Source organism: Dermacentor variabilis, chromosome 11, assembly GCF_050947875.1.
Source record: "Dermacentor variabilis isolate Ectoservices chromosome 11, ASM5094787v1, whole genome shotgun sequence".
In the NCBI taxonomy this organism is placed as follows: Eukaryota; Metazoa; Arthropoda; class Arachnida; order Ixodida; family Ixodidae; genus Dermacentor; species Dermacentor variabilis.
Window position 1 is genome coordinate 61,057,000 of NC_134578.1, and position 23,136 is coordinate 61,080,135.

The 23,136-nt window shown below is 47.8% G+C and overlaps 1 protein-coding gene across 3 annotated transcripts; it reads right to left on the reverse strand.

Moving 5' to 3' along the window:
* Nucleotides 1-1,702: 1,702 nt before the first annotated feature.
* On the reverse strand, nucleotides 1,703-22,423 carry LOC142564810 (BPTI/Kunitz domain-containing protein-like). Of its 3 annotated transcripts, XR_012824682.1 has the most exons (7): nucleotides 22,288-22,415; nucleotides 20,405-20,476; nucleotides 16,683-16,838; nucleotides 15,263-15,430; nucleotides 7,518-7,706; nucleotides 6,954-6,992; nucleotides 1,703-1,822 (listed from the first exon to the last, which is right to left on the reverse strand). XR_012824682.1 is itself a non-coding variant. In XM_075675973.1 (6 exons), exons 1-5 carry the CDS (start codon nucleotides 22,355-22,357, stop codon nucleotides 6,955-6,957), a joined length of 621 nt encoding a protein of 206 aa, XP_075532088.1. In that variant the 5' UTR covers nucleotides 22,358-22,423; the 3' UTR covers nucleotides 1,703-1,822; nucleotide 6,954. The 3 variants fall into 3 exon arrangements, 2 of the variants coding, with proteins under 2 accessions (XP_075532088.1, XP_075532089.1); XM_075675973.1 differs by lacking the exon at nucleotides 20,405-20,476 and having other exon boundaries at nucleotides 22,288-22,423; XM_075675974.1 differs by lacking the exons at nucleotides 16,683-16,838; nucleotides 20,405-20,476 and having other exon boundaries at nucleotides 22,288-22,423.
* Nucleotides 22,424-23,136: the final 713 nt, after the last annotated feature.

Sequence of the window (23,136 nt, forward strand, 5' to 3'; positions counted from 1 at the left end):
TTGTAAACATAGGCATACTAAGTAAATAAGCCCGGTGTCACGCATGCACAAACCAACATGAACACATCTCACTCGATGACCGCTCTCAAAACGCTGCAGCGAGGAAGCGCGGCAGCAGCAGCGAGCGAATTGGCCGTCGTCCAGCCGCTCTCATCCCCCCAACGCGAACTACGCCGCGAAAACACAGCGCAGACGCTAAACTTGTCGCAGATGGCTTTCAAGATACAGCGGCCCGACCGGCCGCGCCGCGGCAGTGGAATCTCAAGTAGGTAGCTGGTTAGTCAGGTAGCTAAAGTAGATAGCTAGGAACCTAAAGTTAGGTAGCAAGCTGGGCGAGTCTTAGCGCAGCCGTGGCCTAGTTGTAGAGCAACCGCCTTGGCTGCGGGACGTTGTGGGCTCGATTACCACCGCCGCCGAGCACCCAGTGGGTTAGGTGGGCACAAGTGCACCCCGGCATTCGCTTTCTTCAGGTGTGATACGCTTTGCCAAGGAGCCTGCGCCCTAAACTCCCGTCGAGACCCTCGTGAGCCCACAGACACCCAAAGAAGTGATACTTGTGCAGTTCAAATGACAGCCATTTTCTATGTGGCATCCCACATGCCCGTATGAAGTGGGGACGCCTTCGGATCGAGGACAAACACCCCTTTCCAAGGGTTGAGGTCCCGCAATGGCGGAGCCCCAGGCCGGGAGCGTGCTTGCACCTGTCTTATCGGTATGTCCCCGGCAGCAGCGCTGGCTTCCCACAGCTGCGGCGGTTGCTCTTTAAGAAGGCCGTTTCTAGGAACTATAAAGCATCGAGCGATGTCGTCGGGTCTGTCGTAAGCTCATCGGCACAAATATGTTGCCCCTAAGCAACATTCCTGGCAGTACGAAAATTGTTTTGACGTTCTTAGAAGAAGTTCCGCAGCTTGTTAGTCCAATTAGGCGTACGTGCAAGGCACCCTGCAGTTCTCCAATGAACATTTCATTTGCAAGTATTACTTTTAAGTGTATGTGCTCCTTGTGTCCGAGTCCCTCAAGGCATTAGCTTTCACACTTGATGTCGCCTTCTCTCTGCAAGAAATTAATGAATCTAATCTCGGTATCTGCCTCGAAATCAACCTTGAAGGACGTGAATGTCGGCGTCTGACAAGTCCGACATTTTCTACATCCCTGGTGTGTCTTTTAAGATACAGGGGTATCTACATATGGATGTCCTGCACAGACAGTACTGGAGATTGTTGCCCTGAAGGTAGATTTCCAGAAGTTAGATGTCCTTGAACGGGCGTTGCGTTGTGGAAATGAAATGTGCTGCTGCTTGTGGTAATAGCGATGACGTTAGCACGTCGTCTTTATTGTTTATTTTACCAAATGACTCAAACGACCTGTGTAGTTTGCTTCTCTAGTACCGCCTTCTTTCCGAACCCAAAGTAAAAGCCCTAAGTAAAAAGAAAGCTGCCCAGCCGAGATGCTCTTTGAGAAACTGTATATTAAAGCAACGTGGCATATTTACATGTTAGTACTCTCTCTAGACATTGAGTTAGAGGGCAACTCGCGCGGATCGCATTTCTAGAATTGGTCAAAACGGAGATCTTGGCCAGAAATAAAAGTTTATTTACCGCAACTCGGTCTGCCGCAAATAGCCTGACACAGAGGATTCGTTACTATGCTTCATCGTGATTATGAAGCAAGCGTTGCAGTACACAGTTGAGTCCACACAAGGTTTGTTTACTTTGTATTGTCATTATCAGCATTATTTATCAGTGACATACAATGAATTGCCACAGTATGTGCTTCCATCTGTCTTCAGTGCTTGAACCAAGTCGGTACTCAGTCAAGATAGCTGTGGATAAAAAAAAACGGTTGGAAAGTTCAATGAATCACAGCAGCGTAAATAAATATTATAGAAGGGCTTGTGTACTGAAGTTTTAGGTTCTAATAGCGCCTTTTGGTTACTTAAAATGATTTATGTAATTTCCCCAGTGCGCCTAAGGAAGCGCCAGTCGTGCCGGCAGCATTTTTCTGAAGCTCTGCTTAACACGCTAGCGTAACCGACCAGCTCGTTAAATCGGTGGTGTCTTTCTGAAGCAGCGAAGCAAGCGAATGAGGAAGGCGCCTGGGCCTCCATGCTGGCTTCAGTTTGTCTGCAAATTTCTTCCGCACATCTCATTAGCACTATGTAAAATCACAACGCAGAAATCGGAGGATAAAATTTGTCAGGCGTCCTTCATACTCTTCAAACTAACACTTTGAACAGTAAGTCTGACAGGCATATGCTTGAAATCGCTCCGCTGGGAGGTTTGCTAATTATGAATAATGAATAAATATATGCAGAACGAACGCTGCTTTTTTTTTCAAAAATACGTGAAGCATGCATCGGGAGCTGGGCATTTGTGGCGTTATATTGCACTCTGTTGTGGTGGACGCTTCCCTTACCACTGAGCCTTACCCGTACGAGGAAGCGAACAGATACTTCGAGCGCCACTTCGTCTAGCAACGCATTGGGAACGCCGTGCAGCGCCTGCATCCACCTCCGATCGGAGACGCTGCGACCATATATGCAAAGTATCAATAACAGCGACTCAAAGCGCTAGCTGTTCCGAGGGAAGAACGCGGGAACGCCCCCCTTACCTTCGTGCCGCCATGTGACAGAGGTGTGCCCATACTGTCCCACGGCGCATTTTTTACGCGCAAGCGTGAGGAGATAGGTGGTGAAATCGGCAAGGTACGTCCGAAGCCGCGAAGAAAACAGAACGAGAAAGGTGCCTGGTGGTGAAGAGAATCGCACGCCGGGGAAAGTACGAACTGTGCGCGCGGCAATGTAACCACGCCTAGAGGAATGTGTAGGTAACGTTGAGCGAAGTGGGGATGGAGAAACGAGATCACACTCGATGACCGCGTGTATTCGTTATGAGAACGCGCGAGGAAACGTGGCAGCAGCAGTGAGCGAAATAACTTTATTGCTGTCATTCACTTCTACTGAAAGTGAGCTCCGAGAACACAGAGCACGCACAAAGCTACGAGCCGCCGACGCACCTAGACTATTCCCCCAACGCAGATCGCTATCAAGATACGGCTCCCTATCAAGATGTCACCGCTACATGCGCAGTTTCATCCGGACTAGAATGCCACCCCCCTCTAACCCCTCCCCCCGGTGTCTCGCAACCTTGGGTGCCTCGCGCGCGGCGGAAGACAGCGCGCTTGCTCTCCGTTTTCGTCTCTTTCGCGCGGGCCACATTGAGCCGCGATCGTCGCCACCCCCCCCCCCCCCTGCGCATGCTTTCACTCGCACATACTGTGTAGGGCGCGTAGGGACGGTGTTATCGTCCTTGGACATTATACTGAACCTTACGGCGACGGCGACCACAGAAATACGCTTGGAGTGTCATAATAAATACTACAAAATAAATTATATGGTTTCAGGTGCCAAAACCAAGATCTGATTACGAGTTCAGCCGTAGTGGGGTACTCCGGAAACTTGGACCACCTGGGGCTCTTTAACATGCACCTAAATCTAGGTACCACGGGTGGGGTTTCATTTCGCCCCCATCGAAAAGAGGCCGCCGTTGCCGGGATTCAATGCCGCGACCTCGTGGTTGTTTTCATTACTATCGCAATATTAAAATGAGCTATAGCAATGAAAATTTCCTTGCAGACAATATATTAGCGCCACGGGATATGTGACCTTTTGCAGTAATCGCAGTCTAACTAATTAGCTGTTTTCCTTCGACTGCGGTTAAAGTACACATAATATGACACATCTAGTAGTTTCTCAATTCAAGATTGACAAGTATTGAATGGTTGAGCACTCATTAAGAACTAGGAAAGCGTCTACATTGTGGGTGTATTTTCGCCCTTGAATTTAGCACTGCAAATGTTGATATGTGGATAGCTTTATTTCATTCTCATGTACAGAAGCTAACATGCAGTTTCATTTCTAAAAGTGCCTAGTATTAGTGCACGCAGCAGATCATAGAAACAATCTTTTGAAATGCGCTCACTGCTCTTGCATAGGGGTGAAACAAAGTAGTTAGTGTACTTTGGTAACGAATAAAAGTTAAATTAATCCCACAGACAATATAAAGAAGCGCGAGAATTTTAATGCAACTTTTGGCAAATAATTTGAAAATTCCGGACGGCAGTGTCTGCTTCAGTGCTGAATTTGTACAACCCACCTATTTTATGACAAACGAGTACATAAGCATGCGCCCTTCATCTCTGCCGCTAGCATTGGGTGGGCTTAAAGTGAAAATGCACACTTTTTGCAAGGTCTTCTGTTCCTGAAGTTTTTTTAGCTAACAAAGAAAAATCAGGGTACCTTCTATTGTCAAAGAAATTGCTGAATACCTAGAGCTAACATCTCCAGCATATCATTAGCGCGGCAGTGAGAGAACATTTCACGTCTAAGAAAAAAGGGGCTGAGGCTTTTGACACTGCAAGCATCACCATTGACAGGCGGGCACATCCGGTTTGATAGCGCTGTGCGATGCGGTACCCCCTACCCTGCGACATTTTTGCTTCTGTTCTATTTGAAAACGAGGAAAAGTGATGGTACAGTAATGATGACAGCGAAAACTGTACTATCGCTATGAAAAGAAACTCGAACCGCGGAAAGCGTGGCTTTTGGCTCAGTCAGCGCTAGTTCGAGGATAGGTGTCCAACCTTCATATGCTTTGGCTGTCGCTAGGCGAATCTTTGCTTTCAGTCAGCGCCACCGTAGCGCTAGAATCTTGTTCCGGCTGGCGCTATCGCACCGCATGTGCGTTCCGAGTGCCAGAAATGACTGGCAGATAAGTTTTCCTTGCCAATATGCCCGGCAAGTAAAATGCGGCACGCTTTCATGCTATCGCGATGCGTGTGTGCTTAACAGAACTGAAGCGTGAATCCCAGACCATAACAAATTTATTGGTCTAACAAAGATATAAGGAACAACTGAAACAAAAGCTCAAGCTGGAACAAAGTCTTAGGAAATCATGAAGCAGATTTCCTCGACAAAAACATACTTTGCAATAATTATTACTTGGTGAAGTCTCCTTCGGCCAGGATGACGGAGTCCATGCGCCTTGGCGTAGAGGCACACAGGTCTGTGGCTAGCTTAGTGCCGCGAAGCCTGTCCCACTCGGAGTGAACAGCAGCCCAAAGAGAGTGCGTGTTCATTTTATGGAGCTGCAGACGTGACAAGCGTGATATCATACTTCCTCAGACAATATCAATTAGATTTATGTCCGCTCCTTTTGCTGGCCACGAAATTTTACGGTTTGCAAGGTTCTCTAGGAAAGCCTCCACGGAACGTGAAGTACGGATTGGAGAAAGGTCATGCTGATAATAAAACAGCCCATCCTTGAATGGTCCATCCAAAGCAACGGGCAGGACAACCTGCTCGATTACATTACAATATTCTGCAGCAGCGAAGCGTTCACCTAGCCGTATAAGGGAACCCAAGCCTTCGGCTGTGATGGCACCCCAAACATTAACGGACGGCGCCCGCTGAGGCTTGTTCGCTTGAAGCAGCTGGAATCGAAGCTGCATCAAGCACAAAAACAACAACAACAACGAAAGTTCGTGTTTCTGCGCGTCAAATTGGTATAATACGTTTAGCCCAATCGCCGCTGTATCCAAACAATTTCCTTGTTTCCTTGTTCAAGCATCGCGACAGCATGAAGGCGTGCCGCATTTTACTTGCCGGGCATATTGGCAAGGAAAGCTTATCATCTGCCAGTCACGTCTGGCACTACGGTGGAGCCGACGTAAAGCAGAGGTTCGCCTAGCGACAGCCAAAGCATATGAGAGTTGGACACGTATCCTCGAACTAGCGCTGACTGAGCCAAAAGCCACGCTTTCTGCGGTTCGCGTTGCTTTTCAGAGCGGTAGTACAGTTTGCGCTGTCATCATTACTGCACCGTCACCTTTCCTCGTTTTCAAATAAAACAGAAGCAGAACAGAAGCAAAAATGTCGCAGGATAGGGGGCGCACCATCGCACAGCGCTATCAAACCCGATGTGCCCGCCTGTCAATGGTGATGACTGGACGGCGCGCACTATAGCTTCAGTTATGCTTCGGCCACGCGCTCCGCTGTTCGCGTTTATTTCCATCGCCATAGTACATTTGCATGCATAAGGAGAGTGCACCAGGACATAGGCACACAACGAAATGACAGATATACAGCGCTTACTTTCAACAAATGGTAAAAGTAAGCGGTGTGTGTCTGTCGCTCTTTCGTGTGTCTATGTGCTGGTGGTGCTCTAAACTTAACCTGAATTGGATACGACTGACCAGCAAGCCAACGTAGCCACCCTCGTTGCATAGCCAAGTTGGCGTCCCAGCAACGAGCACATGTTTGTCATATACACACCGACACCCAGCCATGTACTTTCTTCATGTTACCGCTTACAAACGTAGGCGTATACAATGTTAGCGATGAAAGCAACGTGCCTTCCAGGTAGACAGAACTTACTGCCGATAGTGTGTGCGACTCAAATCATGTGTTTTTCGAAATGATACCTAGAGCGCCTGCGGGCTAATGAGAACAACACGAAGACCGCTTTTTGCGGACAGTAGAAGCAGGTCCACTTGCAGAGCTTATTACCATGGTGTCGCTGCAGAATATTGTGATATCTATGCGACCTTTATTGTGTTGTGTTCGGGAGGAAAAGCGTGCTGGTCTATATTTGTCTTGATGCCCAAAAGGAATGGAAGCGTGCTAAAGCGGTAAATAGAGTGTCAACGCAAAATAAAACACATGCAGACATTCTAAATCTTGCTCCCTTGCTCATGCAATGCACCACGAAGTCACACGGTGATGCTATGATGATAGGCAGACGCAATCGTACGATGATGGTCGCTGCTTTCTAGTGTAAGGGCTAAGGAACAGACTTAATTATCAGGAATGACAAACCAAGACTATGGGGTCACCAATTTAGATATGCATTGTTTCATTACAGAATTGGTATAATTTAAAGAAATGTGAATCTTACCTCAATTGGCAGCCTTGTCATTAAACTGAGGGTCTAGCCCTGGAATACACAAAGGTTAGCTTGAAAACGCTTTGTATAGAAAGCCATAGTTCTAATCTGAAGCAATTACGAACACACAATGTTCGGTACCAAATATGTGTGATGTCTGATGAGCGTTCAACAGTTCCTATAAACGTACAGGTGGTCGCATTGAATCTGTTCAAGAGCGAAGAGGCAGCCTATGGGCTCGGAACGTTAAACTTCCGGGGTTTGCGAAATTACATTTTTGAAGTAGTATCGTAGAAATTATCTCAAACGTTGCGGAACCACAGTCCCTTATGGGTGATTCACACTCACGTTTAAAATAGCGCTTTCTTTAGTTTAACTAATACGTATGTGTCGTTTCTAGAATCCCACTTGGGCTCACAAAGCAACATTGCGCCTGGCAAATCAGCTATGAGTACCCTGTTAAAACATGTTTCTTTTTTCCGCCGTAATCAGTTTACTAAACACATTGCTTATGCTCATCAATTTACTTTTGGGTAACGGTAAATCTAATGGCTAAAACGTCAGACACCTACTTACGTGCACAACGGCGACGACAATCATAATACGTGCGAAAGTTATTCCGTGTTCCTCCGCAGCCATCATACCAGAAGACGTGGCACCGACGAGTGTCGGAACTAAAGTAGAATCGGTACGACCTACGGCCACTTGGACAGTAGTGGCCTTCACTCGGGGCGACGTGACACGGATCTAATATCGACGGACGATCTGCGAACAGAAGTTGCGATGTTCCCCTTTCAGGATAGGCGCGCAGCATGCCCGATAACATTGCTAGTATTGTCACGTAGTAGTGACGGCGAAGAAGGCGGCAACAACAGTGAATGACGAAACCTACGTTTCACTGGGCGAACATCTGCCCTCAAAAAGAGGCTACACTCAAAAGAACTGCAGCGGCGAGCACTGTCGGCCATCGTCGAAAATGGACAGGTTTAGTTTGCCGGTTGCAACCGAAGGGCGACGACAATCATAATACGTGCGAAAGTTATTCCGTGTTCCTCCGCAGCCATCATACCAGAAACGCATTACGAACGTCTTGTAAACGCATTACGAACGTAAAGAAACAGCGTCGTTCTCACTGGGCTTGCTCCTAACGTTATTGAGTTTCTGCGCTATGATAACGTACGTTGTTTGGCGAGTTTAACGTTGGTAATTTTTATGGACGGTAAGAGATAACGTTGTCTAGCACGGCGGCACCCATCGCTCCAGCTTCAGCGTGAATTCTCGCGATGGCTGCGCTCTCACTTTCGTTCATCGCCAGTAACTATTGAAGTGAGCTTTCGCGTCCTCTGAACTCACCTCAAACGCTTGTTATGAGTGCTTACTGCGCCCGATTTCTTAGATTTTTCGGCGATTCCGGCGTGCGTAGGTCTAAAGGAGACGCGTCCGCATAGGAACAACAGGATGGATTGCCTTGGCTTGGTTACGTTCGGCACGAGGCACCAGACGGCGCCCTGTCTTCTAATGTATTTGTTGCGTTTGCGTTACCGCACGTTAAACTAAATGTCTTGAAGTGACGCGCACCGTAACGCAACGCAAAGCTGCTCGCGTTTAACATACATAAGGAGACAGACCAAACGCTTTTCTAAAACTGTCTAATATGATCAACGGGTCAAGCTCTTTGGCATTCATACACGAGTCATCGAAAGTTACAAAATAATCGCTGGTGCCCGCGTGTCTTCCTAAAAGTACTACGCAATTCGTGTCGCACATACATGCAGTCAGATTACACAAGGTTCGCTAACAACAGACAGCGAGTGGAACCATCGATAAGATTCGAGAAACTTCCAATGCATATAGGCGCGTCCTGCGCTGAGCGATAACATTTGTTAGACAGTGAAACGCGGAGACCCGATAAAGATAAGTACACGCGTGAGTAATTCCTACGTTGTGCAGTATTTTGAATTATTGCATGCTTCAATCTGGGCTGCTTACACATCACGTAATATTACGTCTTCTCATTCTTCAAAAGATTACAATGGTTCATCCAGCTTTTTAGCACATTTCCGTAATGGTTTCTTTGCCCTGATGCTGCACTAAAACGAGGGCTATGCAGAAGCGGAGAGCTGCAGAAAAACAATACGTTCCAAAACCAGTTTTTTTTATGAGAAATTATTTTCGGAATTCTTGCTCCGTCAGTTATGTTGTTGGGTTACGGTGAAGTTCAACAAATTGGCAAACTTCAGTGCAAAGCTTGAGGGAACACTGGCATGAAAGCGAGAATACATATTTAGTAGCGCTTGTTTACCTCTACGAAAAAGTACATTTCTCTAGGCTAATAAGACACCGCTGTTCCGGTTCGAGAAGGTAATGTACAGAAGAATAAATAGAGGTTGGTGTGCACAGGACTGATAAGAGTCACAAGAAAGGGCTGGCAGATTACCGCTTTATTTTTTATTTTATGAAAGAAGGGTCCGCAAACATTGCAGTCTATCGGTACTAGCCTGCGAGATAGAAACACTGAAGATAACATGATTGTGAAGAAGCTATGGTTCGTGTACCGAGAGATGGAACGAAGGCTGCTCGTCTTAGCATTCAGAGGCAAGGTAAAAGTAACTGGTTTGATTATACTACTTCGTTCCATACATAGCAGTCAACATTGTGGAAGCTAGACAGACGTGGTAGTGGCTTCATTCACACTTTCATACAGTTCGATGTATTTTTACTGCAGTTGTGCGCAACTGTTCTTTATATAGGCTCAGCATAGAACGAAACAAGTTTTAATCCTTACAAACAAACACACTGTGGTATACGGCTGCTAATGTCTTGGTTTAGGTCATTTTTGCTTGTATTGTTCTTTTCGGATTTTTTATTTGCAACCCGATGCAAGGAGTCTGAGGTGAATGCTCGCGCGAGCAAACGCTGTTGGCGCACAGCGAAGCATAGGCGGAACGCGCGCGGTGATAACTTTTCTTGACCGAACTTCATAGCGTTGACTGCATTGTTTGGAATGGAGTATCGAGAGAAAACACAGGTGGTCGTCATTTTAGTTGAGATTAAGAGGGACAACTGGAGCTATGGAAGCCACCGAGAATACATCGTCATCATCATCATCATAATAATAATAATAATAATCATCATCATCGTCGTCGTCATGGCCACGATCCAGCGATTTGTATGTCCACTGCAGGACGAAGGTTTCTTTCTGCGTTTTCCAATTACCCGTCTCTCGCGCTAGCTGATTCCAACTTGCGTCTACAAATTTCCTAACTTCATCACTTCACCCAGTTTTCTGCCATCCTGAACTGCGCTTCACTTCTCTTGACGCCCATTCTGTAACTACCATGGATCATCGATTATCTGCCCTACGCACTACATGGCCTGCCCAGCTCCCTTTTATTGCGAAAGTAATACTGCTCGCACTTTCGGCTCATCGGTGGTCGTGGCGCCTCCTTACACAGCTGAGCGTCACGGGACCGGGTGACGTCACGCCAGACCGAGAGACGGGGCCCCAGCTCGCGGCATCGATGGTGGATGCGAAGCCTTGCGCGCCGCTGCTGCGGCGCTACCGAGAGAGGGCGCTCGCTGGTGTGACGTCACGCCAGACCTAGAGACGGGGCCCCAGCTCACGGCATCGATGGTGGACGCGAAGCCTTGCGCGCCGCTGATGCAGCGCTACCGAGAGAGGGCGATCGCTGGTGTGACGTCGCGTTCACGCCAGACAGAGAGACGGGGCCCCAGCTCGCGGCATCGATGGTGGAGGCGAAGCCTTGCGCGCCGCTGCTGCGGCGCTACCGAGAGAGGGCGCTCGCTGGTGTGACGTCACGCTAGGAGGATAAATGGGGCTACAGCTCGGCTCCTCGCAGTAATCGGCGCGCTGCCTTGTGCTATGTCGGATGATTTATAGCCATAAGTTTAACAAAGGGCAACCATGTCCACACCATCAGCCGAACCAAGGCGCAGCCAAGGGTATTGCTTTCGCAATCTTCCAGGCTTAACCAAGCTAAGCCTTCAGCCAATTTTTTCCCCTAACGCCAACGAGAATATCCGCTATCCGCCTTTGCTCTCTGGTCTGTATCGCTCTCTTCCTGTCTTCTAAGGCTACGCCTAACCTTTTTAGTTCCAACGACAAACTTCCCTCGGGCTTCACCGCTGCATCTAAACCATCAATGCCCCCTTGGTGCCTTGTCAGCCCCACAGTCCTTCTCAACGTGCCAGGAATCGGGAAAAAGTCTGAGCTGTCGTCGCCTGTGCTGAAACAACTGTCTCTGCTTCTTCTGCACGAGCGGTACGCAGACCGTGCACATATTTATACTGACGGTTCCACAAACATCCAGTGTTCGTCCGGTGCTGTAGTCGTCCCAGAAAGCGGTATTACCATCAGCTTTAGGACTGACCACCCAACGACTTCTACATCTGCGGAACTAGCTGCTCTTCGAGCTGCACTTTGTTTTGTCAATCGGGAACCACCTCGACAATGGTCAATTTTCAGCGACTCAAAGGCAGCCCTACAATCTGTACTATCAGCTCTGCGTCGCGGGCCATTCGAACAGCTCGTATTCGATATTAGATGCCTACTTCATACATCACATGAGAAAGGACATCACGTGACGTTTCAGTGGCTGCCAAGTCACTGCGGCGTCATCGGAAATGAAGACGCCGATAAAGCCGCTCGGACAGCTCTTGAAGACACACAGGAAGAGGCCATACCACTTTCACGGTCCGACGCAGCCAGCAGACTTCAAGTGCTTGCACGGGAGATCACGCTCTCTCTATGGTGCACACCCAGCAGCCAGACCAACCGCAGCAATCATCAACACGACCTGCCCTCCTTGATGCATCTATGTATGCCAACCGGACTCCGCCGAAGTGAGGCCACCCTGCTTTATCGCTTATGGCTAGGGGTGGCCTTCACGAAATCTTACTCGTTTCGCATTGGAATGGCCGACAACGCTCTCTGCAATGCCTGTCTTTGCGAGGAGACGCTGGAACACATTCTGTGCGACTGTCCTGAATATAACGTTCAGAGACAGTCCATGGCGTCCGTTCTAGCGCACCTTGACAATAGACCATTGTCAGTTGCAACCATTTTCACATATCGCCGACTGAAGTCATCGCAGCTGAAGGCGACGAAGGGACTACTTCGGTTTATGAAGGATACGGGCTTGGACAAGCGGCTGTGACAGTGATGTCACGTACCGCACAAGAGTGACAGACTGTAACCAACGATGTGTGTGCCGTGCTATGTGCCCTCTATCTCTTCTCCCCTTCTTTCATCCCCCCCCATCCCGCTCCCATGTGTAGGGTAGCAAACCGGTTAGGCAAAACTGGTTAACCTCCCTGCCTTCCTTCTCCACTTTTTCCTTCCTTCCTTTTTCCTTCCATCGCTCTTTGCACGGTCTTTAACTTCGATATATATATAACAAGGATTAAATTATAATCACATAGAAGGTGCCTAATGAATCGATACGCCGGTAGAAAACAGGGTGGTGTTCTTGAAATCACGAAATGTGTAGCCATATGATGAAATCAGCTGACGCAAAACAGGTTTAATTGGATATCGCCTGAAGATGCCTTCGCCCGGTAAAGTGGCATAAAATACGTTGATGATGATTACGATGATAGCCACCGAGAGCTCTACACTTACGATGACCCATTAGCAAAAAGACAGGCTAATGCAGCCTCGAATTATTTTATTAGCAGAGAGAAATACGCCCAATCATTTCTTTACCCCTTGTAATTTGTTCGAGCACCCGCGCTCATGCCTACCAAGTCACTACCAACTATTGTAGCTTTACTAGTCAATAGCATTTCAGCAACAGCTTGCCTAAAACTGCAAAACCAATTTTTTACCTTTGAAATCTGTTCCTTTTGCATAAAAAATGCGAAATACGAACATTTTTAAAGACGTTTCTGTTCTAGTATTATATATTGCACTAAAATATTTGGTTCGAAATAAGTTTGAAGACAGTAATCCGCATGTTACACTTGCCAGAAAACAACGTTTGCAGAAGGGAGTCGAATCAGAGTAAGATTATACTGAAATATGTATATCGGCACAATACAGATCGATTTTCGTAGAAAACACTTCACGGATGATTACGATACTCCCTAATGCGAAATTTGAGTGCCGCTGTATGCCTGTTTTGATTTCGCGATATATAATCCGTTTCACGCGGCACGTTGCAAACGGAGCGAAGTGTGGCGCGACTGCCTCGCTAATCGGGAAATCGCGAGAGCCAGCGCGTAGGCAACGCGTGGGCGCGACTAACAGAAGCCACCGCGTTGCCTACGCGGTGGCTTCTGTTAGTCCACTCATGCAGCGCTTTTTTCCATATATATAGTATGGGTGGGCGTGGTCGGCGCGTGCCTTATCGATAGCTTAATCGGTGAAGACGCGACGGCGCTCTACTCTGACGCCACCTCGTAGCGGTTGTCGCCGCGGACCCCGTCTTGCGCGGCACTGAGCTTTTTTTTCTCACGCTTTCAGCATAACCCCCTCCTCGGCTTTCCGCCTCATATTCCGCTGCAACCTCGTCCTCCGCTTTCCTCCTCGCACTCTCTTCGCTACCAGTTTCGTCCCCCGCTACACTCCACGCCTTGGTTGCGCCAAGGACGCCGACGCTCAACGCAGGAGCGGTCTGTGTTCTAGAAAAAGCTGTGCACTAAAACGATAAGTGTCCAGCATTTGCCGGTGCTAAAGAAGACAAGGTAGACGTACGTAATTGTTGAAATGATTTCATGCGCAAATATTGCGAGAACACCGTTTACTTAGATTTAGGTGCACGTTAAAGCACCCCAGGTAGTCCGAATTTCCGGAGTACTTTACTATGGCGTGCCTCATAATCAGAAAATGGTTTCGGCACGGAGAACGCCACAATTGTTTTTGATTGTATGTCACTATTCTGTGTTTTGTTATGCTTATTATTCACCTGATTCGTATATTGTCATATTTCACACGTGATTACTATTTTACATATCGGGTTTCCTTGGTCATCCTGCAGCAAAGTCGACGCTTATTTATTCATCAGAAGCTTGGACAGCTACGCGTATCTATGTGTATGTGGGCAGGAGGGGGCGGTTTCTTCCGCTAAAGCCCCCCTACTCTAATTGACGTCCTGCGGTTTTTTGCGGGCAAGATACGGACCATGCACTTTTGCAAGATGGGCCTCGGGAATTTCGACCATCATCTTGACATGACTGGCATGTGCTTGGCGTTCTCATTGGCCCGTCAAACGGGTGCAGCCTCGGTGCGCTTCCGTTTCCTTCTTCGGCATCCACAGCCGTCTTTCGACGCGGTGCTATGCTGCCGTTACGAATTCCTCAGGGGCTAGTTATAGAAGGTTGCAATGTGGGCTTGTTGATAACGCACCTGGAGTAGGTGTACGGTAGCGCTATTAAAAGGCAGGACACACAGGGACACACATATGTGTGTGTCCCTGTGTGTCTTCTTTCGTCCTGTCTTTTAATAGCGCGACCGTACACCTATTCCAGGCAAGTTATAGTCCGGCGTTTTCCGTATTCTAGGTAGCATCCGGACAAATCGAATACGTCACGCCGCCAAAGGCTGGATGCGCGCGCAGTGAGCTAGCCTGTGGAACTCGATCACTCCTCGTCGTCTGACGGAGAGTGCGACAGTTAGCTTTGATGACACTTGGTGGCGGCACAACAGATGGTTACAGCTACAGAGAAACTTACATTCCCTACATTTTAAGCTAGTTACAGTTGTTTTTGTTATATATTTAGTTGTTGGCTATTGCTGCGTGTTCTCGGCATGACTAGGTATCGATTAATACTACTTTCATGTTCATACATCTACGACACACCTAACTGACCATTTCTTTCTAGAAGTGGTTACAAGATATCCAGACCCCAGAGATGCCAAACTCATGTAACGTTGGCTAAGAAGACGTTGCTTTCAGATAAAATAAAGTCGGAAATGCATTTTCACGCTCAACATACCAATTATGTCATAAAAATAGTAATCGCCGAAACAAGTCTTAAATACATTTCGTTGAATGCGTCTGTGACAAATTTAACTATCATGCGTGCCATTAAGTGAGCGCTAAATCTTATAAGGACAGCGGTTTCTCTGACGAGCCTTCAATGAAACCAAATTTTAACAACGTGAATTACGTGCTCAGGTATACTACGTCTTTCGTTAACGGACGCTTACACCAATTTAATACTTGCTACCGCTGCGCCGCTAAGCTACCGCTAAGCCATGCGAAGCTTGCTCCTTCAAAGTTTACAGAGAAATGCGTAACTTTTGATGAGAAAAATGTACATTATTTCATTCATGCCAATTTAACTGAAAAGAAACTTACGTCTCATGCATGTGGCCTGGCATTCGTTGAAGGTGGGAAAGTTATTACCAGCATAAGTACATTCGCGGCCCTTAAGGCAGCTGCCTATAATTGGGTCGTAGTAGTAAACAGGATGGTCTTGACCAAGGGCGCAGTGTGGCTTCGGGCGCGGAGATATGCATACGCTGGCTGAAACAAGCAACAAGTATGAAAAAAATAATTGACACAATAATCTTACTTTAAGCCGAAATGGAATCTAAAATGATGACACACCAGTGAAATGTTCTAGGCAAAGTGGAATGTCATGCGTTTTTTTCGGGTTACTACTGTGGCTTAAATGCATAAACAGGGAGTTTTGTAGATGCTGTAAAGCAGGTACGAATAACACAGATTATGGCTATGCAGTATATCTCATTCGAAGACTTCGACCATGAAAGTAGCGATGGCAGCCACAACTACAACAACAACACGAACCAAGCAATAAACTTCAAACTGATATTTATTTCTGTTGCAGCGGCGCGGCGATTGAGCTGCCCACCACCCCCGCAGCCATAAACAACTCCGCGGGGCGTTCCGTGGGCCTCCCGCGAGCAGACCTTCGTGAGTGCTGGCCACCAGGCACACGGACACATGATCCGACTCGCTCTGCCGAAAGTCGTGCCTGAGCTTCCTTTCCTGATAACTTTGTGTACTGCTTTCCTTTCGCCCTAGGTCCACGCACCGAACTTCTCTATACTCCTTCTCCTTCTTTTCTCCTCTCTCTCTAAAGCCCTCGCCACTTGCGGCGCGCTGCGCCCGCCCGCTCAATTCTCTCTCTTTTATACAGAATAAACTAGACTTTGCTACTGAAAAGACGTGTGTCCGTCTCGTTTAAAACGGCTCTTCACTGCCATGACAATGTACGACCAACCGGAGTAGTTTTCGGACCATGCGATACTCTGGCCTAACTTCTTCGAAAAAAAAATTATTCTCTGCCAGTGAAATCGCCATTTTGTGCTATATGACTATGATCGTGTTCATCTGAATTCAAGGCTAAGTTTCCAGCAACAACTTTTTCGCAAAATCTGTGGTGTGACAATTTTGTTTTCTGTTGTACCTTCTACGAAAGGTCCGGGCTCTACAAGTCACTGCACTGACTACTGCATACGCGTTAATTTTCTTTAAAATCAGTAAAGTAGGCCGCAGGCTATTAACCAAATATAGTTGTTTAGGAGCGCGGGTCATGATGCACGTAGCAAAAAAAATTGCTACAGCGATGATACACAGCCCCACATAACGCAAGAAAGACAGGAGCCAAACGCGACCACAGTTTGCCTCAGATCCAATCACAAATGCCACTCCAAATTATATTATTGTTCCACAGGGTTCCGTTATTCATGGTGGAGTTTTTTGTAATAATAATGAGTGCACTTAAGATCATGATCTACTCCATTTTACTTACTGCTACGGCAAAATCCATCGCATTCGCCTTTTGTTGTAAATGCGCCTTGAAGATTGCAAGTTGGCTCACAAGTCCGGGTGGTTGGATTGAACTGCCAGGACGCCAACCAGCATATTTCGTTCTTTAGCGGCCGGTGGCTAGTCAAGCATCTTTGATCTTAAGAGAGAAAGAACAATACACTATATTGATAGAGACACGTGGTGTTGTTTCCCTTGGTGTTTTTTGAAGGACTTGCGCGTCTTCATTTATCTAAACACATAGCAAAACGCATATAAGTTGCAACAAATAAACAGTTTCGCAGACGAGGCTGCGGCGAGGGCAGCTCGAAACAATGCTTCAGAGTAGAAAAGAAGTGATGAGCAGTAATGAGAAATCGAAAATAAAAGAACTGCAGGCTGCAGCAACAACTACAGGCATAGCAGTGGGCCGGCGCCGCGATCAGGTAGTTAAAACGGCAAGATGGAAGGTGGCCCACTGCAGGCATTCAAGTACTTGACAAGTATGCGAACTGTATCTGCCAAATGTTTAATCGCTTTCTAGTAAATAGACAATAAAGGTGGCAAGGACAGATTGAAAATGTAGCCGAATTCCTACAGCTTCAAAGCGTACGAAGAGACTATGGCAGTGAGTCGCTGGTCAAACAGCAAACTGACTTTGCAGACGCAAACTACGTCAGCACCCGCCTGTGTGCAAGCACTACGGCCTAGTAACACTATACAGTCTTGCCTGTGAACGAATCATCGTCTATGGACAACCAAATTAATGGAGAGGTGGACAGCAATACCAACACTGCTAGTGACATCTTGTGACACTTTGTCCAACTCCAACGCACTTGAGGATCGTTTGTGTTTCCCGAGTGTGTTTGTTGCAAACGAATACTAAAAGAATAACATGTTAATGATTATGTCACGACCGACGCTTTACAACAGAAGTCAGGTAGAATGTGGTAGCCCACTGCCACGATAGCCGTGTATTCTCTGGTTAAACGCTTTGGCACACACTGGCGCTACCAGCATTCCTGTTGCCTTCCTTCAGCTTTGCGATAACCCTGCACTCAGCAAAGAGTATTACGCTTACGGGATACCTAAAGCCCTCCAATAAATGTAAAGGCCATCCTAGTGAAAAAAAGAAAATTACACTGACGTTTCCTTTGTGATTGCGGGTTAGACGCAAGCGTACGGGTGCCATTCGTATATAACTGCGATAGGACATTCATGAACACTCCAAAAGCATTTCTGCCGTCGTCGTCACCGTGATGTTCTGTATAAAGCGCAAAAGCGGTAACATCGTCCGCGAGCGCCGCATGCTGTATGTGCGAGTGAAAGCGTGCGACGGCGGCTCAATCTCGCCCGCGCGAGGACGGAAAGCGGGAACGAAACTCGCCGTCTTCCGTCGCACGCGAGACTCCGGGGGTCAGGAGAGAGGGGCAGCAACTGCGTAATCGGCGGCCGCGCGCGCCTTATCTTGAAAGCGATGTGCATTGAGGGCAGAGCCTCGGCTCATCGACGGCGCATACCTTTGTGGGCCATTTCTCTTCCATCGCGAGAAAGGCCGTGGGGGGATGGGAGGGAGAGGAGGGGGTGGTGTTATTCTCCAGAAGCAACTGCGTAATTCGCAACCGCGCCCAAGGGAAACCAACGATCGCGGCTCAATATCGCGCGCTCAAGGGAGGAAAGCAGGGATGCAACGCAAGAGGAAGGGGGAGGCGTTCTACTCCAGCAGCAAGTGCTTACTTTGCATGGTCGTATGCGCTAGCGCGCTGCCTATTATGCGAAGCATATTACTAGAGCTCAACCCAGCTCCTCAGGCGCGGCGGTGTCGCCTTCAAGGCTGACCACGTGACACCGTGACGTCACGACAGAGGAGAAACGGGGCTCCAACTCGCGCCGTCGCTCGCGGCGTCGCGGCGGTATATAAGCAGCTGCGCTTGTTTCTAGGTGGCTTTGGCTCAACTCTTGCAAGATGGGCTGGGTGGGAATCGAACCAGGGTCTCCGGAGTGTGAGACAGAGACGCTACCACTGAGCCACGAGTACGATGCTTCAAAGCGGTACAAAAGCGCCTCAAGTGAATGCGGTGTTGCCTTAGAAACTAGCTGTTTCTAAGGCTCAGGCGTGCATCGCTTGCTCAGGCGCACATTTCGTTGCCGCGCCGAACGCTGCGTTGCTCGACGCTCACCGCGTCCAATGCGGGGCGCGTAGTGGCTGCGCCGTAGCCCATTGTCTTACACCCCTTGGCGGGTCGACGGGAACGCTGTCGCGTTCCACTCTTGAAGGCGAAGCAGAGTAACGCATGAGTTGTTTCTTCACCTAGCCGAACCAAATATAACCAAGCAACAGCAGTTAACCAGGCTAAACAGTGGTTCAACAACTAAAATAAAGGCTAGTATGCTTCGCATCCTGGGCTTAACCTTAGCTAAGCCACAGCCATTTTTTTTTGAACACGATCTGCAGACGCCTCATAACTTTGTACGTGCTGCGTTCTCGCCGCTCAGTTTGCGTTGAAGCGATAAACAGCACGCAAGTGTTTTGACACCAAGTGTCCGCGGCCATCGAGTGCGGTCATCGAGTGTCAATGCGTTCATGTCTGCCTGATCGCATTGACACTATGCTTGGCAATTCAGTTAACAAGCGAGTGTTTCCAAGTTTATACGGCTAATCATACTACTATCCTTACTTCGTATAGGTGCCAACTAGTTTGCTATTGCAATCGATGCTTCGCCTTTAGGGTAAAACTGCGACAATTTTCAATGCGTTAGCACTCCTAGGACACTTCATGCACTTTTAGGACGCCACATACATACATGTTTCTACCCCTAAATGCTCGTATTTAACCATGTTCCCGCCTACCAGAGTCATCGGGCTGGTGTGCTGAGGAAACAGGGTTCGAAACCGACCGTCGGAACAACTTGGGTAACTGAGTATGTGGCAGTGTGTATATTTGTGCCACTCTGCAATAAACTTCTCTCATGCAGACATGGGTCACAGTCGACGCGGGACTGGGAACGTCGCGCTTTTCGAAGAAAATATTTGACGTCGACTGAGAGCACTGGGCATGTGCCATCCGGACTAGTGATCTTCAATGAACATCTATAATACCGACTTGAGGTATGTGCAACTAGCTTTGTGCTCGTTGTCAGTAAACCTCTTTGATGCTAATGTGTGCCACTGGCTGTGTGCCAGTAGGCGTTAGCCACCTGTAAAATGATGAACATGATCCCTTATATTTCTGCTGTGCTGAGCTGAATCGAACCGGGGTGACAAGGGTTCTTCAAGCACAGCAACCCTACGCCGCAAATGCACTGGGTATGTGCCAGTTTGCAACGAACTTCGTTCACGCCAACACTTAAACGAGGTGCGCCACGACTGCACTGGGTGTATGACGCCCTTCAATCAGCCTCTAGCCAATTAGGTTACTGAGTATGTGTAATTGGTAGTGCGGCAACTCTCAAGTGTTCGCCAGCACCTGTGCGCCAGACTTCTCGTCTCGTAGGCCACGCGCGGACTTCCCAGCAACGCCACTAGATGGCGCAGCGTGTGGAAAAAGAAGCGCGTTAGAGTGGCCCGGCTGCCGCATGACGCGTTTCTCAGGGTTTGCACGCCCCAGCGCGCCATGAATTTCGTCTGCCCATGCGCAGGCTTCACGGCGGCACCGCCAGCTGACATGTAGTGTTCTTAGGGAAGAACCACTGTCTTAGAAACGTACAGAATAAAGTACAGATCACCTTGTAGAGGCGCCGCATCTGTATTGCATTGAAAGGCAGTGTGAATGGTTGCGGCAGGCGACCAGCACTACGCTGCGCATATACAAGTATACAAAACATATCAGCAGCTGGCTCATAAAATTAATGAGCACAATAGCAGCGAAGCACTTCGGTGTCGCATTTGCATATGAGATTACTTCGCATATTGCGGTAAAACGTAGCTGTGAAATATTTGCATCGGACAGCTGAACACTCCTTCACCTACCAATGCCGTCGCCTTTATTACTCCTCCTGCTAATTTCTCGCGAGAAGACAGCACTATTCTCCGAAGATTTCAAACAAACTCAGTAGTGACTCCTCTTTTGCGTCACTATATCCAAGGCCTACCTGGGCCACCAAAATGCCCCGAAGTGCATAGAATATCCGTCCCTAGAGCATTGCCTATGGCATTGCCCTCGCAGTCAACTCAAACTGCAGTCAGCCCTCTCCACCATTCCCACTAACATACAGCCATGTTCATGGAGGGACTGGCTCACTCCACCACTCCATGCAACTAAGATTCTCCTGCCGGTGCTTATCCAGCATGTCACAGATGTGTTGGGTGAGGACTGGTAGCTGACCGACCAGAGGTGAGCGCCGAACGCTAGTGTAAAAAGAAAAGTTCTTTTTCTCGCTCTCCTTCACCTAAAATAATTTTACGACAGATAAGAACCTCGTATTAGTTGTGAACGGGAAAACATTACAGTCGACTTAATGGCGCTGAGCGCTCCTTCAAGGTACGAACTCCTCGCGACCAAGCGAGCGCGCTGAGACGCTTGGCCGACGCCTCTCAGGTAGCACAACGCCGATGTACTTCCAACCGTGACGTCATGCTACCTTGCCCGACTGCCATAGAACTAAACGAGGACGCTCCCGTGTAAGCTTTGGTTATATTGACGGCACCGCCTTCTTCATGCTTGGCTTGGCAAGGGAAATGTTTTGTCCAAGTAGCATGATGTCATAAAGCAGAGTGTACAGATTTGCTATTTAGCCGGCTCTGGTTTAGTACAGTGGGTAGGACATCTGATTTCAGGGCGTCGGGTCGTAGTTTCGAAGCTGACTACCGCCAGCGTTCTTCCTTTCAAGCTAATTCTAATTTTTACACAATAATTTCTTTACAACGATTACCGAGGCGAAATTAGAGCTCAGGCTACAGCTGGCGCGAACAAGCAGCGCGGAGATAACACAGAAATCTGAGAGCGCGGGTAAGGTGGCGCAGAAGTAATGCCTTCTCGCTTTACGTGCCAGCTGGCGTGACGGCAGCAGATGTTCCCTATAGCGTTCTCTGCTACGTCATCTGCTACGTCAAGGTGGGCGCGTGACGTGGCGTCGCTCTCAGTGGCAACTGGAGTGCCGTTTGGCTTCTACGGATACCGGCTCTTTTGTTCAACGGGCCCCATTTCAGGCTTTCACATAAATAATAAACAAGCAAGCAGACAAACCAGGACACAAGACTTCTACTGCAGAAAACACCTCTTACTTATGCAACAGTAGATTTTTGGAATGCGAGACCATATCTCGCGTATCAATTTCAGTGATGAGTATGACGCAAGCACTTGCCTGTTGGAGCATTGGAAGCGATTGAATTACTTGAATAAAAAGGGGACTGAATTACGGGCGCATTAAAACAGAATAATGCCAACGTGTGGGGAGCACAATTTTCATGCGTGCCTAGAATCAGGTAACATGATACTAATCGATTTGCATAGCATTGTCCTTGTCAGTAACCTCAGCGCTTTTCGTTCACGAATACATAGATTTAGATTTGATAGCGTTAAGAAGCGATTCGCTAGATCTAGCTGAAGCTGAGGAAAGAAATTTGACGGATCATGCAGATTAGCTTAATAAACTAGGTTAATAATTACCAAACGTAGAGCTTGTAGCCCCGCCAAAGCCAAAGAGCAAAAAACACCTTGCAAGCGACAATATTTTCATCGCGTGATTCCAAGGTAAGTTTAGGTGTGGCGTTAACGTGTTCTGCGTATGGAGCTTGACGCACGGCTATAGGGTATTGTGTGGTGTGGCTTCACGGTTACAGAGCGCCTCTCCGCCCAAACAGAAAGACAATGGCTTGTCTTTTTTCTTTTGCAGAATAAATTTTTTCCTCTTCCTCGTTAGTTATACAGAGGTATGAATACTTGTGGAAAAAGCGCCGTTTCATGCCGGCCCGATAGCGAAAAACATGTGTATGCGAGCTCATGATTCCACTTTTCTCACTACTTTGGTATCTATTGGAACGCAATGCTTAGAAAAAAAAAGACATTTACGCAGATAACTGAGCGCATGCTTTTCCGTGCTATAATCACATAGCGAAAATATATGTGAACTGTTTATAATGCAGAACTCGAACACGTTCAAAGATTTATGAGGTGCGAGCAGCGGGGGCCGTTTTCCTTGGACGCACAGCCCCTGTAAAACTCATTGTTGTAGGAAGACCATGAGGCGTCGGAAAAAAATAGGCTAACTTTCTTGCTTTTCAAACAGATAGAACTGACTGCCACAAACACTTTATCAGAAAAGCTTTGAGGGGAATATTTTAGCGTTCTCGCCTGATGTGCTAAGCAGCAGCGTTGCAGGTAGTGAAAGTTGGGAGAATCGCGAGTTATACTGTTCGGTTTATTCTAAATATTAGTGCCTTTGTAATTTGAGAGCAATCGTAGAAATTTTAAACTTTTCGGGTGTTATGTTCTCCCGTTTTACGTGTTTCGTATCTA

Coding starts and splice junctions, on each gene's coding strand:
- LOC142564810 (XM_075675973.1), bottom strand. CDS start 22,357: ATGAAAATATTGTCGCTTGCAAGGTGTTTTTTGCTCTTTGGCTTTGGC. Junction 16,839..22,287: donor GGCTACAAGCTCTACGTTTG/GTAATTATTAAC, acceptor TTCTCTCTTAAG/ATCAAAGATGCTTGACTAGC. Junction 6,993..7,517: donor TTGTCGTCGCCGTTGTGCAC/GTAAGTAGGTGT, acceptor TGTGTATTCCAG/GGCTAGACCCTCAGTTTAAT.